Consider the following 18,984-nt stretch of genomic DNA (forward strand, 5'->3'; position numbering starts at 1 on the left):
AAATAATATCACATATTTACATCAGTTTTTATTCAGCGACTTAATGCAAAGTAAGTTTTAAGTGTGTCGAACTTGCAATCAACAACCATTTGCTTGTATTTCATTAAAAGCAGTAAGTTTGTATGGAATCAAACTTAGGAGCAAGGAAGCTTTGGATAAGGCTTCACCTTTACAGTCCAACAATTAATCTTACAAAAAATAAGTGATGTTTGCCCTGCTGTAACTGGTCCGGGGACATTGGTACATCGTTTTGCCACAGACTAATTGAGTCCTCTTGGCTGTCAATATTATCATGCTTTCTTGAGTGAAACCTCATGGAATCCAGGTGTTTTTGCCAGGGGGAGTGCTGAAGAACATGAAGAAAACCATTATTAGTGCCAAAGAATTGAAGCTGTTTGGTTTCAGATATCTCCCGCTTTTCATTCTGAACCCCACTTTTCATTCTGAACCCCACTTTTCATTCTGAACCCCTCTTTTCACAAGCGTGTCTGGGGAGGTGCTTGCCTGTTTTGTCTCTTTGAGACAGTGTTGAAGAAAGGGCCATTCTGGCTTCCAAACCAGAATTGTGTCATTGGAAAGATCCCACGGTATGGTGTACGGTGCTTCCACACAGGCTCAGAAAAGCTGTGGCAGAACCTCTTATCCACCTCTGCGTTGCCAATTGCAGGCATTGGCACGAGCAGGTTGGTTTCCCTACTTCCAGCTGGGGAAATGGCACATGTCTGCGAAGGGAGGGTTTTTGGAAAGGGCCACATGCTGGTTTCTTTTTTAAGCAGTTGCTTGCTTTTAAATTTGGTCTGCCTCCCTCGGTGTCAACTGATGTACTGTTTCCTCCTGTCTGCAGTCACTGATTGCTAATAGCTTCATTGTGGGATGGTGTCATTGATTGATGTCTTTGTCTGTAGGGGAGACAGGCTGAACTGGAGATGCAGCAGAAGCATGGGAAAGATGATCCTGAGGAGCTGCAGTACAAAAAGTTTATATCCTGGCTCTGGTAAGAAGAATTTAAAAGCCCACCTTTGTTTTGAGTATTAAACAGCAATACCCATCTGCTTCCTGATATTTGCATCGCAATTTAATTTGTTGTAGAATTCCCAGAAGTTATATTCCTCAAACCTATTCCAGTTAATTCTTTACATCTTTTAGAACAAGCCGACAAACAAGCAAATACTCTGGTGTGAGGGGGATTAGTTCTGAGGGTCCCATCGTCCAAATTATAACATTTATGTTGACTATGAATTGTTAAACACCCGGGACCATTTGGTAGTCAGCCATGTCCTTTATCTTAGGTCTTTTCAAAAGATTTCATGGCTGTCATACTCAACATTTTAAGAGACTCCAGTGAGCACTTGTTTTTGTGCTGTTTGGTCTCCAAGTGTAAAACATGAGAAGACACGCCACCAAATAAGATGTTTTCAAATGCCAGCATGTGAGAAATCAGGACTCCTGCTGCTTTGAAGATCACCACCACCCCAAAATCAGCTTAATAGAGCGGTATACGTAGTGGTGTCGTGAAAAGAAAGAACAGATCATTTCAATGTTATATTTGACAGTTCAAGAAGTAACCACCTGGTTAATGCATATAAATTATCTTAACCCTGTTGCTTCTCTTCAACAGGGTCAGGGACCTGCTGACTGATGTAGTTAAATCAGCTTCAAAGTAAGTGATGCTTGTGTTATTTAGCCACTGCTGTGCCCTAATGGATTACTGTGCTCTTTTGCATATCTCTGAATGTAAATCCCTTTTACACTGAACAGTCCGTTACTTGTGAACCACATAATTCTATAAAGAAGGCACGGTGCCAAGGAAACCCCCTTTCCAAAATAAATGGTTATCAGGAATGGTCTTTTAATTAAATACTCATTCTCAGCATCTGATTTGCTTACTTGGACTTTTAGTTTTTGTTGTTGTTTGTTTTAAATAGTTGGGGGCTCTTGGTGTAGCAGGAGGCTTGAGAAATATAGTGATCCTGACAGCAGGATGTAATTAATATGCGGAATTGGAAATCCAAGTTAACTGGGGCACATTTTGATTAAATAATTACTGAAGAATATTGGTATATTGAAATTTAGGAATATCTAAACTGTCAGTTATGGGTAGACAGCAGCATAGTGTTAGCCATGTTAAATGCATGTGGATATAGGGATAGGGTGAAGGGGAGGGCCTGAGTAGGATGTTCTTTCAGAACATCGATGCAGACTCAATGGGCTGAATGGCCTCTTTATGCACTGTAATGATTCGATGGATTCTACACCACCAACACTATCTCTGTCAATGTCCTGTTCCACCAACAGGTCAGGCCCACCAGAGGGTGTGGCACAATGGTGTACAGTAAGGAGGTAGTTGCCCTGGGAGTCTTCAGTAGCAACTTTGGACCCCATGAAGTTTCATGGCGTCTGGTCAAATATGAACAAGGAAACCTCCTGCTGGTTGCTACCTACTGTCTTCACCCTGAGATGATGAATCAGTATAGCTCCATGTTGAATATCACTTGGAGGAAGCATCAAGGGTGGCAAGGGCTCAGAATGTACTCTGGATGGGTGGCTTCAATGTCCATCAACAAGAATAGCTTGGTTGCACCTCTACTGACCAAAGCTGGGTGAGTCCTAAAGGTCATGATGTGGAGATGCCAGCGTTGGACTGGGGTAAGCACAGTAAGAAGTCTCACAACACCAGGTTAAAGTCCAACAGGTTTATTTGGTAGCACAAGCCACAAGCTTTCGGAGCGCTGCCCCTTCGTCAGGTGAGTGGGAGTTCTGTTCACAAACAGGGCATATATAGGCACAAACTCAATTTACAAAATAATGATACTCTCCACTCACATTGTCTGTACCTTTAAGACTTGTTTACCTGTAAAGACTCGCATTCCAACCATTATTTTGTAAATTGAGTTTGTGTCTATATATGCCCGGTTTGTGAACATAACTCCCACTCACCTGATGAAGGGCAGTGCTCTGAAAGCTTGTGGCTTGTGCTACCAAATAGACCTGTTGGACTTTAACCTGGTGTTGTGAGACTTCTTACTGAGTCCTAAAGAAACATAGCTGTGAGACTGGGTCTGCAGCAGGCGGTGAGGGGACCAACAAGACCGAAAAACCTACCTGACCTCATCCTCACCAGTCTATCTGTCACAGATACATAGTTCCATGACAGTATAGGTAGGAATGACCACTGCACAGTCCTTGTGGTGAAAAGGTTCCATTTTCACATTGAGGATACCCTCCATTGTGTCGTGTGGCAGGGGTGATAGATTATGAAAAGATCTAGTAACTTAAAAAAAGGCATCCATGAGGCGCCGAGGTTCATTATCAGTAGCAGAATTGTATACAACCACAATCTGTAACCTCATGGCCCGCATATCCCCCACTCTACCATTACCATCAAGGGCGACACAGTGATTAGCACTGCTGCCTCACAGCACCAGGGACCCGGGTTTAATTCACAGCTTGGGTCACAGTCTGTGTGGTGTTTGTACATTCTCCCCGTGTCTCCGTGGGTTTCCTCCGGGTGCTCCAATTTCCGCCCATACTCCAAAGATGTGCAGGTTAGGTGAATTGGCCATGCTAAATTGCCCCTTAGTGTCAGGGGGACTAGCTAGGGCAAATGCATGGGGTTATGGGAATAGGGCCTGGGTGGGATTGTGGTCGGTGCAGACTCAATGGGTCGAATGGCCTCCTTCTGCACTGTAGGATTCTGATTCCATGGTCAAGCCTGGCTCAATGGAGAGTGCAGGAGGGCATGCCAGGCACAGCACCAGATTTGCGACAATACAGAACTACTTGAATGCCAAACAGTGGAAGTAGCATGAAATAAACAGACCTAAGCAATCCCATACCTATAGAGTCATAGAGGTTTACACCATAGAAACAGGCCCCTTGGCCCAACTTGTCTATGCCGCCCATTTTTTAACCCCTAAGCTAGTCCCAATTGCCCGCTTTTAGCCCATATCCCTCTATACCCATCTTATTCATGTAACTGTCCAAATGCTTTTTCAAAGACAAAATTGTACCCGCCTCTACTCCTACCTCTGGCAGCTTGTTCCAGAGACTCAGCACCCTCTGTGTGAAAAAATTGCTCCTCTGGACCCTTTTGTATCTTTCCCCTCTCACCTTAAACCTATACCCCCTAGTTTTAGACTCCCTTACCTTTGGGAAATGATATTGACTATCTAGCTGATCTGTGCCCCTCATTATTTTATAGAGCTCTATAAGATCACCCCTAAGCCTCCCAGGCTCCAGAGCAAAAAGTCCCAGTCTATCCAGCCTCTCCTTATAACTCAAACTATCAAGTCCCGGTAGCATCCTAGTAAATCTTTTCTGCACCCTTTCTAGTTGAATAATACCCTTTCTATAATAGGGTGATCAGAACTATACACAGTATTCCAAGTGTGGCCTTACCAATGTCTTGTACAACTTCAACAAGACGTCCCAACTCCTGTATTCAATGTTCTGACTGATGAAACCAAGCATGCTGAATGCCTTCTCCACCACGCTGTCCACCTGTGACTCCACTTTCAAGGAGCTATGAACATGTACCCCTAGATCTGGTGAGGCGACAATACAGAGTTTAATACATGGAGTTTAACCCTGATAAATGTGAGGTGATTCATTTTGGTAGGACTAATTTAAATGTGGATTACAGGGTCAAAGGTAGGGTTCTGAAGACTGTGGAGGAACAGAGAGATCTTGGGGTCCATATCCACAGATCTCTAAAGGTTGCCACTCAAGGGGATAGAGCTGTGAAGAAGGCCTATAGTGTGTTAGCTTTTATTAACAGGGGGTTGGAGTTTAAGAGCCGTGGGGTTTTGCTGCAACTGTACAGGACCTTGGTGAGACCACATTTGGAATATTGTGTGCAGTTCTGGTCACCTCACTATAAGAAGGATGTGGAAGCGCTGGAAAGAGTGCAGAGGAGATTTACCAGGATGTTGCCTGGTTTGGAGGGTAGGTCTTATGAGGAAAGGTTGAGGGAGCTAGGGCTGTTCTCTCTGGAGCGGAGGAGGCTGAGGGGAGACTTAATAGAGGTTTATAAAACGATGAAGGGGATAGATAGAGTGAACGTTCAAAGACTATTTCCTCGGGTGGATGGAGCTATTACAAGGGGGCATAACTATAGGGTTCATGGTGGGAGATATAGGAAGGATATCAGAGGTAGGTTCTTTACGCAGAGAGTGGTTGGGGTGTGGAATGGACTGCCTGCAGTGATAGTGGAGTCAGACACTTTAGGAACATCTAAGCGGTTATTGGATAGGCACCTGGAGCACACCAGGATGATAGGGAGTGGGATAGCTTGATCTTGGTTTCAGATAAAGCTTGGCACAACATCGTGGGCCGAAGGGCCTGTTCTGTGCTGTACTGTTCTATGTTCTATCTCTTTGTTCTATAACTCTCCCCAACGCCCTACCATGAACTGAGTAAGTCCTGCCCTGGTTCGATCGACCAAATATATCACTCCGCATTTATCTAAATTAAACTCCATCTGCCATTAGTCAGCTCACTGGCCCAATTGATCAAGATCTGGTTTTAATCCTAGATAACCTTCTTCACTGGATCACGATAATGGATCCAATGACGCATCCAATCATGAATGGTGGTCCATCAGTAACAGGAGGCTCCACAAATACAACAGTTCAAAAAGGTGTACCAGCACCTTCTCTCGGGCAATTAATGATTACCAGCGACACCCACATCCCACGAACAAATTAAATAAAATTCCCTCCGATATGCGGGTGGATGACTAAATTTGTGAAATTCTATCTGGAGTAACTCTTGTTAATATCAACGGGCCTGGTTCAGTTATCCTATGGGCTGTGGTACAGATGGCTCCATCTGCTTTATCTGAACAATGTATCTTACCTTAGTCCCTGCCAAGGTAATGGCAGCATGGTGGCACAGTGGTTAGCACTGTTGCCTCACAGCGCCAGGGACCCAGGTTCGATTCCCGGCTTGGGTCACTGTCTATGTGGAGTTTGCATGTTCTCCCTGTGTCGGTGTGAGTTTTCTCCGGGTGCTCTGGTTTCCTTCCACAACCCAAAGATGTGCGGGTTACATGGATTGAAATCATAGAAACCCAACAGTGCAGAAGGAGGCCATTTGGCACATTGAGTCTGCACCAACAACAATCCCACCCCAGGCCCCATCCCCACAACCCCACACATTTGCCTGGCTGATCCCTCTAACCCACACATCCCGGGACCCTAAAGGGCAATTTAGCATGGCCAATCAACCTGATGCGCACATCTTTGTCCATGCTAAATTACCCCTTAGTGTCAGGGGAACTAGCTAGGGCAAATACATGGGGTTGTGGGGATAGGGCCTGGATGGGATTGTGGTTGGTGGAGACTCGATGGGTCGAATGGCCTCTTTCTGCACTGTAGGATTCTATGATTCTATAACCATTTCTTTGCCATTTCTATGATCTCTGAATATTTGAATAGCAGAACATTCTGTTCAGTGGGTTCATAACCACTGGTGACTTGAATGTAAACTATCTGCTTTTAGTTCACACGGGCCTGGGAGCTTGAGCAGATAAGATGCTGTCAGTCCTTATTGTGTGGCTGAATACAGGACGAGGTGAAAGAATAATGTGCTAACTAGCTGTGACACAAGGCCCCCAGTGTGTTTTTCAAAAGTGGGAATCAATCTGTTGTTTCATGATGACTGTGATGGTTTTGGCACTTTGTATTTTCGTTGCTATATGATGGTAGCAGCTTTAGAAAAACAGAATTGTGCATTTCCTGTTGATCTTCTGTTTGGTTAACAGGGACAGCCCTGTTGTGCAGGGAAATTCCATCCTCGCTTTGACTGGACTTGCTGTGACAGTGGCCAAGTATGAGAACAGCCTGCCATCAGAAACTAATGATGCGCCTGAGGTAGGTTCATGCCATGATCTACTTTGTTAACTTCTCATTTTCTTCCGCACGTGCCAACTGTCAGTGTGTTGGGATAGATTATGATGTGGAGATGCCGGCGTTGGACTGGGGTAAACACAGTAAGAAGTTTAACAACACCAGGTTAAAGTCCAACAGGTTTATTTGGTAGCAAAAGCCACACAAGCTTTCGAGGCTCTGAGCCCCTTCTTCAGGTGAGTGGGAATTCTGTTCACAAACAGAACTTATAAGACACAGACTCAATTTACATGAATAATGGTTGGAATGCGAATACTTACAACTAATCCAGTCTTTAAGAAACAAAACAATGGGAGTGGAGAGAGCATCAAGACAGGCTAAAAAGATGTGTATTGTCTCCAGACAAGACAGCCAGTGAAACTCTGCAGGTCCACGCAACTGTGGGAGTTACAAATAGTGTGACATAAATTCTGATTCTAGGATCGCATGATAAAGACTCAGGAGGAAAAAAGCAGAAATATTTATGTGAAATAGTGTGACATAAACCCAATATCCCGGTTGAGGCCGTCCTTGTGTGTGCGGAACCTGGCTATCAGTTTCTGCTCCGCGACTCTGCGCTGTCGTGTGTCGCGAAGGCCGCCTTGGAGAACGCTTACCCGAATATCAGAGGCCGAATGCCCGTGACCGCTGAAGTGCTCCCCAACAGGAAGAGAACAGTCTTGCCTGGTGATTGTCGAGCGGTGTTCATTCATCCGTTGTCGCAGCGTCTGCGTCATGTAAATTGAGTCTGTGTCTTATAAGTTCTGTTTGTGAACAGAATTCCCACTCACCTGAAGAAGGGGCTCAGAGCCTCGAAAGCTTGTGTGGCTTTTGCTACCAAATAAACCTGTTGGACTTTAACCTGGTGTTGTTAAACTTCTTACTGGGATAGATTATGCCAGTGTTTTGTGGCAAAAACTGAGCACTTGACCCTTTCATGCCTCCTAAATCCTAATAAGTTTTCTGCATTCAGCATATGATGGTAATGATCATGGGCCTTCATGCGGGAGTGGTATTATCAGTGGACTAGTAATCCAGACCCAGGGTACTGCTTTGGGGACTCAGGTTCGAATCCCACTATGGCAGATGGTGAAATTTGAATTCAGTAAAATTGAATGTCTAATGATGACCATGAAACCATTGTTGTTTGTTGTTTAAAAATAATCATCTGGCTCACTAATGCCCTTTTAGGAAAGGAATCTACCGTCCTTACCCGGTCTGGCCTACATGTGACTCCAGAGCCACAGCAATGTGCTTGACTGTTCAATGCCCCTGAGAATGGGCAGTAAATGGTAGCCCAGCCAACAACGCCCACATCCCATGATCAAATAAAAAAAGGTAGTGAGACAGGCTTGAGTAAGACTGCATTGAGAGTGCTAGCTGTAGTGCAGTGCAAATCCTGTTTCTTCAAATCAACCCACACTAAAACTGTTCTGATAAAGGATAACGTGCTCGGAATTGATATTACACAGGCTTCAAGTTTCTTACATGAAACCTTGGAAAAATGTCTTGTGTTTAAAAATGTTTTCTCAAACTGCTGGACGTGCTGTCCTGAGCTCAACTGATCCAGTCAGAAAGATGCAAAGAAATGAGACAAGAGACATGGGATGTTGTGTTTTATTCTTGTCCGCTGGTCACACTCTCATTTGTTATCTCTGCAGATTGGGGCTGATATTTTACCAACAGAGCACTGGATATCAATGGTGGTGCAGACGCTGCTGAGCATTGTTGACAGTCACTATCGTCCAAAGGGACGGATCTTCCCATGGTTCCAACATGTAAGTTCCATTTCTGAAACCGACAATAAAGCATTTGCAAAAGCACGGAAACAGACAGGGCTGTGTAACATTTTTATTACATGTTTGAGCATTTTGTAGCAAAATAATGCGAATTCGATTACATCAGTGAGCAGAAGGCAAAAGGGCAAAATCTGACCTCTTGAAATTATTAATTTAAGAACCAGTCCCGCCTAAAATGAGATCCTTTAGTGTAAAAGCACGTAGTTTAACACTACAATATATTTACAACATATGATATGGGAGCAGAATTAGACCATTTGGCCCATCGAGTCTGCCCAGCCATGCACTCGGGAGTATTCCTTTTCCAACATGTTTCTTCTTATGATTGATCCCAGAACTAGGGGGCATGTTTTCAAATTTGGGGTCGCTCATTTAGGATAGAGATGAGAATTTTATTCTCTCTGAGGTATGTGCGATTTTGGAACTCGCTGCCTCAGAAGGCTGTGGAAGCAGGCTCACTGTATATTTTTAAGACAGACAGATGTAGATAGATTCTTGTTGGGCAAGGGAATTAAAGGTTTTCACGGGGTGGATGAGAGCATAGAACTCAAAACACAACGAGATCAACCATGACCTTGTTGAACGGTGGCAGAGCATGCTCAAGGGGCCGAATGGTCTACTGTTCTTGTTTCATATGTTTGAATGTACATCACCTGTATTCTCACACATTCAGCTGCAAAGTACCACATCACCGTTGTTAAAGAACTAGTCGCTGTTCCATTAAATCAGGCGGCATGGTGGCACAGTGGTTAGCACTGCTGCCTCGCAATGCCAGGGACCCAGATTTGATTCCTGTCTTGGGTCACTGTCTGTGTGGAGTTTGCACATTTTCCCTGTGTCTGCGTGGGTTTCCTCCGGGTGCTCCGGTTTCCTCCGACAGTCCAAAGATGTGTGGGTTAGGAGCATTGGCCATGCTAAATTGCCCTTTCGTGGCTTGGTGAATGTATGGGGTTATGGGGATCGGGCCTGGGTGGGATTGTGATCAGTGCAGACTCAATGGCCTCCTTCTGCACTGTAGGTTTCTATGATTCTAAATCCGGTCAGAGTACCTGAGCAGTTTAAAAGAAAACAGTTCAGGTTCTTGCACCATTGGTGTATCCATGTTATTGAAGCTGGGACCTGATACATGGGACGAAAGCAGTGAGTGGGCTGCATATGATTACACAAGACCCACCCCCCACCCCATATGCTGAGAAATGAGACTCATTATACAAAAATACATTATTCCCGTCAAACATACAATCAGGAGTATTCCTATTCGAACATGTTCCTTCTTTCATAAGTTTGATTCCCGGCTTGGGTCACTGTCTGTGTGGAGTTTGCACGTTCTCCTTGTGTCTGCATGGGTTTCCTCCGGGTGCTCCGGTTTCTTCCCACAGTCCAAAGATGTACAGGTTAGGTGGATTGGCCATGCTAAATTGACCCTTAAGTGTCAGGGGGAGTAGCTAGGGTAAATGCATGGGGTTATGGGGATAGGGCCTGGGTGGGATTGTAGTTGGTGCAGACTTGATGAGCTGAATGGCCTCCTTCTGCACTGTTGGGATTCTATGATTCTACGAAACATAAATAGTAAGAACTGTTCAAGTACAACAACAACAATAAATTGCATTTCTATAATGCCGTCAGTGTTATAATATGTTCTAATATGTTTCGCAGGAGTATTCTCGAACAAAATGTGACATCAAGCTACAAAAGGCAAAGTCAGGGTAGATGGGCAAAAGCTCTGAAAAATGGCTTAAAGGGGGAAGAGGTAGAGAGGCTTTGGGAGGAGGCTCTAGACTGTAGACTCATGGCAATTGAAGGGATGGCCACCAGTGATGAAGCACTTAAAATTGAGGATGCTCAAGGCCAGAATTAAATGACTAAATATCTTGGCAGGTTGTGGGGCTGCAGGAAATTACAGAGACAAGAATAGGGGAGGATGTGGGGGATTTGAAAACTGGAATGAGAATTTTAAAATTCATGAAATGAGAGAGTCCAAAAATGAAATCACTGTTGCTTTAATGCCTCTTGTGAAAGACAGCAGAGCTGACAGGGCTGCACTTCCTCAGTACTGCATTGAAGTGTCAGCCTCGATAAGTTCCTCCAGTCCTGTTCTGAGCTTTGAACCCGTCATGTTCTATGTCTGGTGAGAGTGTTGCCATTGAACCAAAGCTGACAGTAATGATATATTCAAGACCTTTGGAGAGCAAATGGAGGTTGGACCTGGGGAGGTAGTTTGCAAGAACAGAGAGCTCAGAGGCAAGGTTTGTTTCACGATGGGGTGCTGACAAACAGTTTTATCCCTCTGGAAATATACACATGAATACTTGATTTGCTTTTTTATGGCTATGTTAGTTTGTGTCGCGATTTTTAGTGATTTGTGTATTTGTATTCCCAGATCCCTTTGCTCCTTTACTCCCGTTAGATTCTGACTTTCCAAGTAATGTCTGATATTTTTCTTACTAAAACCATGTAAGGCATTCGTGAGACTGCACCTGGAATACTGTCAACAGTTTTGCTCCCCTTACCTAAGGAAAGATATACTGATGTTGGCGATGGTCCAGAGAAGGTTCACGAGGTTGATCCTGAGTATAGAAGGATTTGTTTATGAGGAGAGGTTGAGTAGGTTTGGGCCTGTACTCATTGGAGTTTAGAATAATAAGAGGTAACCTTATTGAGACACATTGGAATCTCAGGGTGCTTGACAAGGTCGATGCTGAGAGGTTGTTTCCCCTTGTGAGAGAGTTTAGAACTCTCTGGTCCCGTTGCTGTCCGTGGGACTTCCCATTGACGTCAAGCTGCTCCGCCGCAAAACCTGTCGGAGAATCCTGCTGGCGTAAACGGTTGGAGAATACCTCCCCCTCTGTTGCTAGTTAAGCAAATGTGGCAACAAGTAAATCAAATAAATGACCAGATAATCTGTTGTTAGTGTTATTGGTTGAGGGAGGCATGTTGACCAGGACACCACAACAATTATGTCGTGTCTTTCACATAATGAATGTTCCCAAAGGGCTTTGTGAAGCAAAAATTAGACACAACTCGAGAGCTTGGGGCCTATGCAACTGACGGCACGACCACCAATGATGGAGGAATTAAAATCAGGTATCCTTAAGAGATCAAAATTAGATGCTCGTTGAGATCTCCGAGGGTTGTGGAGCTGGAGGAGGTTGGGAGGGGCAAGAACAGGGAAGGATTTCAAAACAAGGATGAGAATTTTAAAGTTGAAGTGTTCCTTGACCAGGAGCCAACCTGGGTCAGTGAGCATAGAGATGATCAGTGCTTTTTAAATAGAACCATGAAAACTTTTACGTTTCTCGAAGCGGGGAGACAAGACAATGGTTTAAGCTCTCATCCAAAAGACCCCACCTCTGATAATACAACCCTTCTTTAGCACTGCACTGAAGTGCCAGCCCACATCTCAGGTTTTGACTCAATGGTGTAAAAGTGCTGAGAACTGAGCTAAATGGATAGATTTTGTGTAGTTTGAGGGGTCGTGGCCACTTCTGTGCATCTCCTTTTCAGCAGAGATCTTGCTGCTTGACTCTTGCCTTCATTAAATGTTGAAAGGTGTTCCAAATAACGTTAGGCTGGAGAAGTAATGTCACAAATAGTAATGTTTGGTTAAGGGGAGAGACCAGGATCCTGGCATTAGTCTCCTTCTGTCCTCTAAACCTCTTTGATTCAGAGTTCAGAGGGTGACTGCAATGATACATTTACAACAACTTTCATTTATATAATTCCTTTAATGTAGAAAAGGTTGTGCAGAGAGACATAATCAGATGGAAATTGTTGCCCAGACAAAGAAGGGGAGCTCAGTCATTTATTGGAGGGAGCAGTCTTCAATGTGTGGGTCACTAATACTGAGTGATGACTTTCACAGAAATCCTACTCTGGCGAGAACACAGCCAGTGCCATTGCTCGTTCCTGCGCTGCTACCGCATTGACGCTTCTTGTACCTGTCTTCATCACATCACGCAAAGAAAGCATCCAGGAGGTCCTTGGCATTCTTGTTGCAGGTTTACCAGGAAAACCGAATGCTGATCCTTCCCAAGCTGTTCAGTTTCACATGGGATTGGCCACGGGAATGTTCCTGTCCCGTTTATATGAGGAACGAATGAGGTAACTATTGAAATATATTCAACTTTCAAGCATTCACAAGACCATGCACTGTTCCACAGCTTGGCAGGACTGGGCAATAGTTTTGATTTGCAATAAGACTGATTGTAAATGCAGATTTGTTTCTATATAGTTCATATGATGGTCTATTAACAGGCTACATTGGTCTGTTCAAATCTACCCACAAGCGGGTAGCAGCATGCCTCTTTGGACATTCTGCTTGGTTCCTTACTTTAAATAGGCCATCAGAGAACCACTTTTATTCATTCATGGGATTTGAACATTGCTGGCAAGGATCAATGGTTACTACCCATCCCTAATTGCTCTTGATAAGATGGTAGCGAGCTGCCTTCTTGAACCAGCACAGTCCATTTGGTGTAAGGACATCCACAGTGTGTTAGTGGTGGAGTTTCAGGGTTTTTATTCATTCGTAGAACATGGGCATCGCTGGCTTCATTAAATTGCATTTATTGCTCATCCTTAGTTGTCTTTGTTCAGAGGGCAGTTGAGAGTCAACCACATTGCTGTGGGTTTGGAGTCACACGTAGACCAGACCAGGTAAGGACGGCAGATTTCCTTCCCTAAAGGACATTGGTGAACCAGATGGGTTTTATTGACAATCATTTCATGACCATCAGTAGATTCTTAATTCCAGATACTATTTATTGAAATCAAATCCCACCACCTGCCATGGCAGGATTCAAACCCGAGTCCCCAGAACATTAGCTGAGTTTCTGGATTAATAGTCTAGCAATAATGCCACGAGAAGGGATGGAAATATAGTTCCAGGTCAAGCTGGTTTGTGGCTTGGAAGGGAAATTTCAGGTAGTAATATTCCCAAGCATCTGCTGCCCTTGTCCTTCTAGATGGTAGTGGTTGTGAGTTTGGAATGTGCTGTCCAAGAAGACTTGGTGAGTTTCTGCAGTGCATCTTGTCGATGTAAAGTGCACTAAAAAACTACTGTGAACTAAGGCAGTCCTTTCAACTTGCATTTATATGGTACCTTTAGCATGGAAAAGATTCAAATTAACAGAGGTGTATGCAGATAAAAATGGAAATGGAACCAGATCTTGCCGTGTATGACAATACTCACATCTACCGGCAATGTGAAAAATTTCCCAGCTATGTCCTGTACACCAAGAGCAGGTCAAATCCAACCTGGCCAATTACTGCCCCATCAGTAAAGTGATGGTAGAGGTCTTCGACAGCGCTATCAAGCAGCCCTTACTCAGCAATAACCCGCTCACTTTGGGTTGCACCAGGGACATTCCACTCCTGACCTCATCACAGCCTTGGTTCAAACATGGACAAAAGAGCTGAATGCCAGAAGTGAGGTCACTGTCACTGGCATTGACATCAAGGCAGCATTTGACCAAGAATGGTATCAAGGAGCTCTAGCAAAATTGAGATCCGTAACAACAGGGGAAATCTCTCCACTGGTTGGAGTCATACCTGGCACAAAGGAAAATGGTTGTGGTGGTTGGAGGTCGATCATCTCTGTTCCAGGACATTACAACAGGAGTTAGAATCCATAGAATAGAATCCCTACATTGCAGAAGGAGGCCATTCGGCCCATCAAGTCTGCACCGACTCTCCAACTGAGCATCTTACCCATCCCCATAATTCCCCCCATTTACCCTGCTAATCCCCCTAACCTACACATCTTGGGACACTGAGGGGCAATTTAGCATGGCCAATCCACCTAACCTGCACATCTTTGGACTGTGGGAAGAAACCCGAGTACCCGGAGAAAACCCACAGAGACACGGGGACAACATGCAAACTCCACACAGCCACCCAAAGCTGGAATCGAACCCAGGTCCCTGGCGCAGTGAGGAGCCTCAGCGTAGTGTCCGAGGCCCAACCATCTTCAGCTGCTTCATCAATGACCTTTCCTTCCATCATAAGGACAGAAGTGGGGATGTTTGATGATGACCGCACAATGTTCAACACCATTGGCGACTCCTTAGATACTGGAGCAGTCCATGTCCAAATGCAGCAAGACCAAGATAATATCTAGGCTTGGGCTGACAAATGGCAAGTAACATTTGCCATACAAATTCCAGGCAATGACCATTTCCAACAAGAGAGAATCTAAACATTATCCCTTGACATTCATTGCATTACCATCGCTGCATCCCCCACTTATCAACAACCTCTGACTCTGACCAGAAACTGAATTGGATCAGCCACATAAATACTGTGGCTACTACAGCAGGTTAAAGGCTGGGAATTCTGAGGCGACTAACTAAGCTCCTTATTTCACAAAGCCTCTCTACCATTTACAAGTCCCGAGTCAAAAGTGTAACTTGCCTGGATGAGTGCAACTCCAGCAACACTCAAGGAGCGTGACACCATCCAGGCCAAAGCAATACACTTGATTGGTCGCCCTTCCACAAACATACACTCCCTCCACCACCAACAAACAGCTGTGTGCACTGTCTACAAGGAGCACTGCAGGAACTCACCAAGGCTCCTTAGGCAGTACTTTCTGAACCCATGACTGCGAGCTTCTAGATGGACAAGGGCAGCAGATACCGGGAGAACCATCACCTGGACGTTCCCCTCCAAGTCACCCACCTGACTTGGAAATATATTCCCATTCCTCATTGTCGCTGGGTCAAAATCCTGGAGCTCCCTCCCTTACAGCACTGTGGATGTACCTACACCACATGGACTGCAGTCGTTCAAGAAGGCAGCTCACCACCACCTTCTCAAGGGCAATTAGGGATGGGCAATAACTGCTGGCCTCGCCAGCGAAGCCCACATCCACAATTGTGAAAACACGAAATATTAACTCGAGCCCCTTATCCCTGGTTGGGTTTAAGGGAGGGATGTACCTGTTATTATGACTGCAGGATTCCAGTTGAGAATCAGGAGAATTGACAGGATATTAGATGTTTCATCACTCTACAGGACAGCTAAGTCTTTAACAATGACAGTCTGATGTAGGAGTGAGAACTGCTTACCCACCCTTGTGACCTTAGTGCCACGATTCACGGAGAAAGATTTAATAACTTCAGCAGAGTTATTACTGGGCGCTCTTTGAAGTCATTGTAATTTCAAATTCAAACATCACTCTTTGCTTAAAACACACCGAAAGTGAAGATCAAAAACATGTGACTGTTCTGGTAACTGGGAAAACGCAGATAAAATAAATCTTCAAAATTGTCGTTTTGAAAATCAGCAGGAAATTAACATCTTAAATACACCACATTTCTGTAATAGATTCTCCCCTGTGGGGGTATTGCGGGCAAAATATTCAACAATGCATGAATGTATGGGAATTTTGTGTGTCATTAAGTGATGTATGCAAGAGCAGCCAAATAGAATCCCCTTCTGCTTTGTCAAAATTTATATCGGCCCATTTGAGGTTCTCGAGTGCAGCATGCATTATTTTCAACTGTTTCATGCTTGAATTTGCAGAATATACAAAACCAGTTTTGGAGCATGAGGTGACGTATGTAAATTTGACGTCTTCTATTATCTGTTTGGCAGTGATGTCTCGGGGCAGAAGATGAACTTGCTGCTCATGAAGTCTCTCGATGCTCTGGAGCAATGCTGTTTTGATCCTACCTTGGAATACAAGTGCGGTTTGATTCTCTTTCTGTTAATTTACCTTGAAGGAATAGTTTTAGAATCCGTAAATAATAATGATCTTGTCGGCGAGACAAATCAGGTTTTTTACAAAGCTGCATTCAGCACATTGAGTTTCCAGAACGTATAGATGTGGAAATCGCAATGTGGCAACCACCATTGCAAACCATGCGATGCAGATAACAAATAAGCCCCTGATGTGAATAAAAAATTATTCCCCAATTTTATAAAGTGGGAAGTGTTTTATTCGGTGATAATCTGGCTGCACAATTTTACCTCTGGCAAGTGGTATTTATCAGAAACTTTTTTGTTGCTGGTGATACTGAATTATCACCTTGAGTTTACCTGGATTTTCTGTACTCGAGTGGCCATTTAACTTGGCCGGCACTGAACAGAAACATTTCCGGCAATGTCACTTATCCAGCGAATAGATATTTTAATGTTTGAGAAAATAATTTAAAAGACCATGTTCCGACATGACTCATGGGTCATAGCACTGAGCAGAGAAGGTCAGGCCGTGCTCAAGCCAACAGCTCAGGAATGAGAGATCAGACTTTCCCATTGCCCTCATACCTGCTGCTGTCGCACCAACATTAGAAAGGTGAAAATTAGGTGGCGAATTAGCAACACAACTGGAACAATCTGCCCCCCACCCCACCCTGCCACCCTCCCCCTCTATTGATTGCCCTCCTACTTCAAGCCCGGGGGCAATTTGTTTCCACCATCACTCAGTTGCAGACGAAACGATAGCTGAGGCAGTGCTGCAGATTTAGCTATTAGTGTTTATTAAGAGTTTCCAAACTCTTGCCTAACAGCCTGGATTGGAGATTTTAACAGGAGCATTACTGACACGTCATAGCTCAGCAAAAGCGGTTTGAAGCCCATGGAGCTTTACACGTCAGAACGTGGACCTCACTTTTGTTTTCCAAAATATCCGCCTTTTCACCTGTTGGTCCCTTTTCGCCCAACTCAAAACACTTAGTGCTGACGAGCAGTACGTTGTTTACAGGGATTCATCAGCCTGAAAGCAGAACAGCTACTCCTTGCCCTCTCTAATGAGACTCGGGAGTGTACATTCTGCTCCACTGCTCCTCCACCTCCAACATCCAGCAATGTTTTGCAGTGAAACATTTGTGTAAAGTTACTTAATCATCATCCCTTTTGGGACCGGAATTCCGAGTGACTACTTGCCAATATAATATTATGTGAATGGGTAGATTAAATACAACAATCCCTGAGTTTAATTTTCTAGCCTGTCAGTAGTAGGTTTTGTTTTACTCTGCTGTGTAACTATGGAATTACCGATGTCAGCCAGGCGGAGGATGGAGAATAAACAGTCTCTCAGGCTCCACTGAGGATCCTCATGATGCATGTTGTTTTTTATTTTTGCAGCACAGGATGCATCCTGGGAGTGGGGCTGGTTCTGTCCCTAATGAGCCAAAGCAGCCAAACCGAGTCCCGTGTGCACGTCTCTGTCACCCTGGGTAAACTTTGCAGCAGCTTGGATGAAAGTGTGACTCAGAGCAGGGTATTGCAAGAGGTAGGCTGCTTCAGGAAGGATCATGTTTACGTGGTGAATAAAGAATGGTTTGAATCTTACAGAATCTTACACATTTTATCAGAGTTGCAATTGAACTGAAGCAACTAAATCGGACAAATAGTAACTACGCACAGGCCCACAATCCTGATCAGGCCCAAGATGGAGCAGGATTCCGCCAGGAGTCTGTCCCTTTTCCTGCCAGAAGCCATGGCCGCGATTCTCCCATCCCGACCCGCAACTTTTCTGGCGGGTCAGGGTGGGAGATGCGCGTTGTCGGCCTTGTTCCGGGATTTGCGCATGCGCCAGGAACACATGCGCATCTCCCGGAGCCGGTGGACAGTCGCCGGTCAGGCCACGCTGGAAACCGGCGGGAAGGCAGGCAAGTAATTTAAATCTGTTTTAAATGTATTTTAAATATGTTTTCAATGTAATTATCGGGAACTTAAGTTCCCGATTGAATCTCCCACCCCGCTGGGAGTACTTCATTCCAGCAGGGTTCAGACTAGCTCCCTATGTTTTCGGAACTAGCGGGAGACCACGCCGGAGTGAAGGGGGGGCAATCGGGGCCCCCCAGGGGGTTGGGGGGGGTGTGCCCTCTGGGCACCCTGGCAGTGCCAGCCTATGCCATCTGGCACTGCCCAAGGGGCAAAGTGCCTATGTCCAGGGGGCAGTGCCAAGGGGTGGGGCCTATTGTGGGCAGGGCATAGGGGCAATCGGTGAGGATGAGTGGGTCCCGTTATCACTCTGCATTGGGATTGGTCTGGGATGGAGGGAGGGCAGCGATTGGGGCGGGCTGGGGGGAGAGGGGGGTGGTCTGCCAGGATCGGGCCTGCCTCCCTGGTTGGGGGGGGGGGGGGGGGGGGGGAGGCGTCAGGGCTGGCCCGGGAATTGTTGTGGGGGCCGCAATCAGGCCGTGGGGGGCTGGAGGGACAGCACTCTGGGGGGTTCCGAGCTGGCCAGCGATCGGGGAGTCTGACAGATCGGGGCCACTGCGCATGCGCAGAGTTCCAGAACTGTCAGACTCCGGCGCGAATAGGCCCCACCCCCCCAAGCTTTTAATGAG

General features: G+C 45.2%; 1 protein-coding gene across 4 annotated transcripts in view; it reads left to right on the forward strand.

The window, feature by feature from the left end:
• The window catches only part of focad (focadhesin), a 238,134-nt gene that overhangs the window by 149,130 nt on the left and 70,020 nt on the right, over nucleotides 1–18,984 (forward strand). For all 4 annotated transcript variants that reach the window (XM_078214275.1, XM_078214272.1, XM_078214276.1 and 1 more), the window contains exons 23-29: nucleotides 906–994; nucleotides 1,619–1,660; nucleotides 6,764–6,872; nucleotides 8,549–8,665; nucleotides 12,549–12,787; nucleotides 16,283–16,372; nucleotides 17,774–17,921. In XM_078214275.1, coding sequence (XP_078070401.1) covers nucleotides 906–994; nucleotides 1,619–1,660; nucleotides 6,764–6,872; nucleotides 8,549–8,665; nucleotides 12,549–12,787; nucleotides 16,283–16,372; nucleotides 17,774–17,921 — 834 coding nt within the window. The remainder of the gene's footprint in view (nucleotides 1–905; nucleotides 995–1,618; nucleotides 1,661–6,763; nucleotides 6,873–8,548; nucleotides 8,666–12,548; nucleotides 12,788–16,282; nucleotides 16,373–17,773; nucleotides 17,922–18,984) is intronic.

The sequence above is a fragment of the Mustelus asterias genome, chromosome 6 (genome assembly GCF_964213995.1).
Source record: "Mustelus asterias chromosome 6, sMusAst1.hap1.1, whole genome shotgun sequence".
NCBI lineage: Eukaryota > Metazoa > Chordata > Chondrichthyes > Carcharhiniformes > Triakidae > Mustelus > Mustelus asterias.